General features: G+C 36.0%; 1 protein-coding gene across 1 annotated transcript; it reads right to left on the reverse strand.

Annotated features, from left to right (window-relative positions):
- Positions 1-7,016: 7,016 nt before the first annotated feature.
- On the reverse strand, positions 7,017-7,705 carry LOC121754577. Its single transcript, XM_042149914.1, has 2 exons — positions 7,398-7,705; positions 7,017-7,320 (listed from the first exon to the last, which is right to left on the reverse strand). The coding sequence occupies exons 1-2, from the start codon at positions 7,703-7,705 to the stop codon at positions 7,017-7,019; spliced, it is 612 nt and encodes a 203-aa protein (XP_042005848.1).
- Positions 7,706-8,020: the final 315 nt, after the last annotated feature.

Raw genomic sequence — 8,020 nt, forward strand, 5'->3', positions numbered from 1 at the left:
AGAGTTTATTTTGTCATAATGTTGTTATGTTTACATTTAATGGATGTTTATTGCATGTATAAGTAACTTAACAAAGTCTAAGTCTTTGATTTAGTAGACCGGTTGTGGGCATCATCCACTTTAAGGTAACACGGTCAGTTCTGAACAAAGAAAAATAAGAATTTCACAACCCAGATAGGCATAGACTACCTATCGTGAAAGGTTGCAATGTCAGTCCGCATATTTCTAAGCCTTACTGAAATAAGATGACATTGGTGTGGTAGAGCACTGAATTGGATCTAATAGCGAGACAAGTCATTACGTTATCTACTGAAAGACGAGGTCTTGATAAATTATTTATTTTTTAATCGATGTACGTTAGCATTGACCATACGGTATTGATTATGCACTACTTTGACTTACCAAATGGTGCGGGTTTTTCGCAATCTAGTAATCCTGGTATATTGGGTAGTGGTGATTAATATCTAGCGGTGCTAGGATTGCTATTATATTGAATCGTGTATGAGGTGAGTCTCGTTTGATAACGTCCTCAAGAGGAGCTCGAAACAAGGTTTTATTATTCTGAACCTAGCTAGTTGGAGTTTGATTACTCTATGAATAACAAATAAGCGTTTATTGTTAAGTCCACTCTTGGAATTAATAAGATATTAATTAATTAAGTTCATAGCAGACACTAACTAATTAATGGACGTTTTTATCTTAAGCGCGGGAAATGAATGACAAACAATGGAAACTCGGATTACTTATAATATCTAATTTGGATGGGCAGTGCAATATCACTTCTATAGTGGCTGCTCATAATATTCCAATATAAGCTTGTATTAAATTGTTGGTTCAATTTAATTAGTAAAACGCTAATTGGGGGAGGCCATATCCAAAACCTTTCATAGATCTCTGACTAGGCCTAATATGTGACTTAATATAAATAGGAAAATAAAGGAGACAGAAAATACACTTAATTTTCATTAAAAATTTCGTCCCCCTCTCCTACACTGTGAGTGATGAAAATTTCCTTCAGCTCTCCTCCGTGAGATAGAATTTCTGTATTCCTTATTTAAGTCCTAGTATTCTGGTGAGATCATCCCACACTGATATCAGTGTACAGTCCGTGAACCAGTCAGAAGATCCGTGGTTTAGTAGTCAAGATCTTCACATGAAGAAGGCGCTAGCTATCTTCGATTCTTTGGAGAATCCTCAAGGTAAAATGGCTAATCCGTAGAGAAGCGTGTTTTAGGTTTCAATTCACTTAAAGCATGATTTAATTCAAGTTATGTGCATGATACATGTGAAAATTACGCGAATAGAATTTGTCTAAATAATCTGCTAAATATATCAGAATTATTATGTAATTGATTTACGTATGCTTCCGCTGCCAACCCCTTCAGAATTTGCATGTCCGGTTTCTAACAAAGAAGCACACTCTCTTAGATTGAAACACGGTGGGAAGTTTTGCTACATGGGGCATCGCCGATTTCTACCCTAAGAACATGAGTTTCGGAAGAATAGACGACACTTTGATGGCCCAGTTGAGTATGGAGAAGTACCACAAAAACTATTTGGTAATATGGTGATGGATGAAATGAAAAACTAGTAAGCAAGTTAAAGGTAATATAAAGTTTTTGGGTTGAAAAAAAAAGATATATTTTTTGAGTTGCTATACTGGAAAGATAATGTGTCCTCCACAATCGTGATATCATGCATACAGAGAAAAATGTTGGTGAGAGTATTTGCGGCACATTATTGGATTTAGACGGTAAGTCTAAAGATAATTATAAATCATGCCAAGACTTGGAACAAATGATAATTAGGTTTGTATTTCATCCAATTCCAAAAGGTTAAGAAATTTTTATTTGCATGTGCTTTCTTTTACAATAACCAGAAAGAAGAAAATTACATTTTGTTAGGTTTTGAAAAATTTAAAAGTTACTGGTGGTTATGCACCAAATATCTCAAGTTGTTTTCAACTAAAACCATCAAAGATTTTAGGCTTGAAAAGTCATGATTATCATGTTATAATGCAACATTTGTTACCTATAGTATTGTGAAACACACTCTGGAAGACATATTGCGCACCTTTAAATAAGCTCAGTAAGTACTTTAGAGAACTTTGTTGTAAACTAATTTGTTCCGCTATGTCATTCGTTTGGAGAAAGATATTGTTGTGGTACTTTGTCAATTGGAAAGGTTACTTTAGAACAAAGTTTTCTAAAGTACTTATAGTTATGAAAAGGTTTGCGTACTGTCTTAGAGAGTGTGCTTTGCAAGGCTATAGGTAACTATTGTTGCATCATAAAATGATAGTCATGACTTTTCAAATCTAACAATTTTGGTGGTCTTAGTTGAACACACTATGGGATGTTTAATGTATAACCATAAGGAACTTCCAAATTTTCAAAACCTAACAAAATGTAGTTTTCTCCTTTCAGCTTATTTTAAAAGATACCACATGTCAATAAAATTATCTAGAACCTTAGGAATTAGATGAAGTTCATGCCTAATTCCCATTTGTTCAATGTCTTGCCGTGATATATAATTATCTTTAGATGTACCGTTTAAATCCAAGAATGTGCCGCAAATACTATCACAAACATTTTTCTCTGTATGCATGACATCAAGATTGTGGAGGACAATATTATCTTTCCAGTATGGCAACTGAAAAAATAAACTCTTTTTTTTTCAACCGAAAAACTTTGGATTACCTTTAACTAGGTTACCAAATTTAATTGTGAAGTCTTTCATGTCATCCATCACCATATTACCATATAGTTGTTGCGGTGCTTCTCCATACTCAATTCTGCCATCAAAGTGTCGTCTATTCTTCTGAATCTCATGTTCTTTGGGTATAAATCAAAGATATCTAGCAATGCTTTGCATCGTGTTTCAATCTAAGAGAGTGTGTTTCTTTGATACAAATTGTGCATGCAAATTCATTTATTGTCCATAATAACGAAACACGTAACTGGAAATTTTGCTTTTTCATGGATCATCATTTCAATTAGGGGTTGTAAATAAATATTAATATTATTCCAAGAGGCTGATGGACCAGGAACCAATAGAGATAACATCACATAAGGTTCTTTCATGGACATCCATGGGCGAAGGTTATGGAGAAACAATATGACAGGCCATGTGATGTGTGACACGCTCATATTTTTGAAGGGATTGATTCCATCTAATGCCAATCCCAACCGAACATCACAAAATTCTTAAGCAAAATTAGGATGCAAGCTATCAAATGTGCTCCATGTCAGGGAATCGACAGGGTGTCTCATGTTGGATGGCGTCTTTGTAGACATAATCTAAGAGAAATACAAAATTCGGTACTTTTTATTAAGGTTGTGGACACGCATGAAGCTTAACATTCCTATCAAATGTATATAGATAATAAGTTTAATATAGACAACTTAATAAATTAGAAAATGAATTCCAATTAAAAATATTAAACAAAAATATATAAATATTTTTATTTTCTAAGATTAGTCATGATTAAATCAACAAGCACTTAAAGAAATTAATTAGCAAAGTAGTTGACTCAACTTTATTTTACCCAATTAATACCCGCAAGTGTACGGGGTTATTGTAGAATTTAGCAAGCAAGAGTATATCGTATCCCACAGAGACAATTAAGTGTAAACCTAAGTACCACGAACAAATTTCAACTACTATCCAGACAAGCAGGAAAGTTTGGATTTTGAAACTAACAACTACTAAAAGCATATAAATTCAGAGATTAAATTAAAACACTTAAACAAGAAAGCAATAAAACAAGTTGTATAAGATGATGGAGAAATATGCAGAATTCAAGGATCTGATGCACAACAACATAGTCTAACCCAATTGAAATAGATTTACCATTTAAAGTCTCCAGAATTGTTGAATCAATCACGATTGTAGATTAAACCCCTCCCGAGGTGAGAAATCCGTAGATTAGGTGTAATAATTAAAGTCCCCTTCTAATTCTTAGACCTAACTCCTAACAGTTTGATTAGATTAATGATCCCACTCAAAATCTCAACTCTTCTGAGTTCTATTGAATTAAGGTGGGAATTATTCCTCTTTCAAGATTAAATATTTCATCTCCCGGTTACTCTAAGAAACCCTAACACTCCCAATTGGTGATCAAGCAATTGATAGGAAAAAACACAAGAATAATTCAAACAATTGAAAGAGCAAGATAAACCGAAGTCAATTGGATTAAAACTATGACTTAATGCATCTTCACCAAGAATTCTACATGAAATGTGCTTAGCTACTCATGTCCATGGTAGAAAACAAACCAAAACTAAGAAAAACAATGGAATTCATGATACGAATTACAATTGGCGGAGGAATTGAAGCTTGAATCTTCAATCTTCTTCCAAGAGTTCTTCGGAGAGAGAGAGAATGTGTGTTTGGCGGTAAGTGTAGAATAGATTGAACCTTAGGCTTTTTCTCCTTTTAATCCCCATCAAAAATCGCGTTTTTGGCATAAAAATACGCCAAACCAACGTACCCGGCCGGGTGGAATTACAAAGGGTAAAAATCACCCAGTCGGGTGATGATTTTTGACCTGTTTGTGACCTTCCAGTGCTCAATTTGCGACACCCGGCCGGGTGGAATTATAGGGTACGATTCACCCGGCCGCGTGAGATTTTCTGGACAGCGCAGTGCTTGTAAAACGGCCATAACGTCTTCTACAGAGCTCCGATTTAGGTGTTTAAGATACCCACGCGAAGCTCTTTCGAAGATGAAGAGAATTATATGCATTAGGTGTTAATTGGAATTCAAAATCTCGAGTAAAATTGTCTCAATCCAAGGCTGCTGCACATCCACCTATTTTCTACCTTTTTCTACACATTCTTAACAAAATGGTCAACATACCAACATAATAGAGAAGTAGATATAAACACGCCTAATAATAGACGATATATGATCAAATTCATACAAAACCACCCTCTAAAACCATGTAAAATCCAAGTATGTCAACTCCCACAAACTTACATAATTGCTAGTCCTCGAGCAATGAAGAAAAAGAACTAAAAGAAGACTTGGATTTAAAGGGGTTTTAGACATCATCATCGTCTCAAAGAATACGGAATAAAAAAATATATCACAATATAAATTCCATCAAGTTAAGCTGTCGAATGCACTTTTACTACTAACTCGTATATCACCTTAGATTCATGCTTCACTCAGGATATATATATGTGTGTATATTCACCTCACTAAAAAGTGTATAAGATATCAAGTAGTCACTCAAATCAAGCAAAAATGCATGGTTTACCATAAGCTTGCTCAATGTCTAACCTCTCCTCTACCTCGTGTGACAATAAATCAAGAGTCCGAAAGCTCTTTTATTTAGGTTATAATGTAGGCTCTTTGGTAAGGTGAGGAAATATTTGGCTAAAGTGACTGAAATTCCCAAAACGTAAAATCCCAAGAAATCAAAACAATCAACTTTTAACTTCAACCATTCTCAAAACACTTCTCGATAATAACTAGACTTTGTCTAATTTCTTCCCAACTTCCAACGACCTCAAATTATTCTTTATATACAATTTTTTTTCTTTCTTCTTTTTTTTTCTTTTTCTTTTTCTTTTTTTTCCGTTCACGCTTTTTTTTAAGTACAAACTCAACCAACTTTTTTTCAATTATACTCTCCCAACTCTTCTTTTCATATCTCAATAAATTTAGAGTCTAGGATTCCCAACCCACTTGATTAGCTTGACAAAAGAAAAGGCTTAAGGCTCAAACTTGGCTATCAAGGATGTTATATATTAAGGTTAGTGTTTAGGTAAAAATGAGGCTAACAACGATGGCCTAACATCTTCCCCTATCTTTAAGGTCACTATGTAGACTTAAGAAGACCAGGAGCAAGTTCTAGAAACATATGCACAATTGATGATAAAACACACATGAAAGAATTGAAGGCTCAAAAATCTCACTTGGGTAAATAGCATGAATCAAGGCAAACAAGCAATTCGTTGCTTATGCACCCTATTACTCAAACTCTCAAGTCAATGGTCAAGTGATAGCTCAACATGGATGGTTCTTTTATCATAGACGACTAGTCTTCACCCCAATTACTAACAGAAAAAAATTTCAATTCAAGACAGCAATTCTATCATAAAACAAAATAAAAAAAGAATAAAAAACAAAAAAACAAAAGACAACTAATCAATCTAAAGCAAAAATAAAGCAAAAAGATAAGTACCTCATTAGTGTCCTATCCACCATATCATCCCCCCAAACTTATTTAAAGATATGCAAAGAATAAGTTTGAAAAGTTGGTGGAGAATGGAGACTTACATGGTATGCAAGCAACACAAAACACACCAAAAACAAACTGAAATGATAAAAATAAAAGTTACCTACTAAGGGTTACCTCACCCACAGTGCCTTTGGTTATCGTCGTAGGCTCGACGTCCTCCATGAGTTGCATCATGTCACGCCATAACTGGTGGTGGTAGACTTTCTGTCAACTAGGAAGCATATGATCTAGCCAATCTCTTCTTCCACCAAGTATTTTTCAGAGCTCCATCAGAAATTTTGGTTTCCACTTTGAGTGAATTTTCAGCTTTTGTTTTCTTCTCCTTCACTTTAGGATTTAATGCAGTCTCTTCTTTAGAACTTGATCCATCACATGAACCTAACATCCACTGCGGCAAAGAAAAATCCCCAATTGTGGACTCAATTTCTTGTGCCTTTTGGACCTCTACAACATGCACAACTTTGCACTCCTTCTTCATAACAACTTCCTCTTCCTCACGACTCTTCATAACATTGTAGATAGATAAGATGTGGCGTTTGTTGCCCATATGAAGAGTAAGCTCTCCCTTTGCTATATCTATCAATGTTTTTCCCGTTGCAAGGAATGGACGCTCCAGGATAAGCGGAACATTCACGTCTTCTTCCATATCCAATACTACAAAATCGACGGGAAATATGAAGTCGTGTACCATCACAATAACGTCCTCAACAATTCCTTTAGGATAGGTGACGGTTCTATCTGCCATCTGCAGTGTGATTGTTGTAGGCTAGAGAGTGCCGATCTTCATCTTTCGGAAAAACGATAATGGCATCAAATTTATGCTCGCCCCCAGATCACAAAGTGCCTTTGTCTGTTTGTCATTTCCAATGACGCATGAGATGTTGAAACTGTCAGGATCTTTAAGCTTGGTCGGTAGCTTTTTCTGAATTATGGCACTACAGTTTTCATATATGTTCACCGTCTCATAGTCAGTCCACCTCTTCTTCTTGGAGAGCACATCTTTTAGGAACTTTGCATATGTAGGCATTTCTTGAAGTGCCTCCACCAATGGGATATTCAAGTTAACCTTCCTAAAGATGTCTAAGAACCTTGAAAACTAAGCATCTGTCTTCTTCTTCTGAACACGTTGAGGATAAGGGATCCTCACTTCAGCTGGAGTATGAGCTGTAGGTGGTGTAGGTGAATGTGTAGCCGTGTACGTGGAGTAGAAATCTGCACAGTCTCATTTTCTTCGACCAATTCCTTCTCTTCAGCTCTCTTTTCTGCTACTCTATCCTCATTTTCGGATGGCATTGGAGGTCCCTCATAGCTTGTTCCACTCCTCAGATGTATAGCTTTGCAGTCATTGGGATTGATGATAGTATTTGATGGAAACTTTCCCGGTTGAGTATTAGCACTCACAGTTCGGGAAATCTGGCTGATCTGTATGTCAACATTCTTCAGATGAGTGGCCATTCCTTACACGTCTGATCCAACTTTCTCCATCCTTTGGTTGTTTTGTTCCATGACCTTGTTAGTCTGAATCATGAAGGACTTGAGTATGTCCTCTATGGTCATCTCCTTTTGATCATTAACCATTGTTTGCAGAGCATTATTGGGGTTCCCATAAGAGAGGTTGGGATGCCCCATGTTCCCGTACTGATTATAACCTCCACCCTGATAGTTGGGGCGAGGGTTATTATAGTACCTGTTGTTGTCCCCTTGTTGCACGTTGTTCACATCTTCTACACCTCTTTGGGGTCCTTGAGAGGGCTGCCCCATCGCCATGCA

Source organism: Salvia splendens, chromosome 11 (assembly GCF_004379255.2).
Source record: "Salvia splendens isolate huo1 chromosome 11, SspV2, whole genome shotgun sequence".
Taxonomy (NCBI): domain Eukaryota; kingdom Viridiplantae; phylum Streptophyta; class Magnoliopsida; order Lamiales; family Lamiaceae; genus Salvia; species Salvia splendens.

Coding starts and splice junctions, on each gene's coding strand:
- LOC121754577 (XM_042149914.1), bottom strand. CDS start 7,705: ATGGCCACTCATCTGAAGAATGTTGACATACAGATCAGCCAGATTTCC. Junction 7,321..7,397: donor CAGCTCATACTCCAGCTGAA/GTGAGGATCCCT, acceptor AGACATCTTTAG/GAAGGTTAACTTGAATATCC.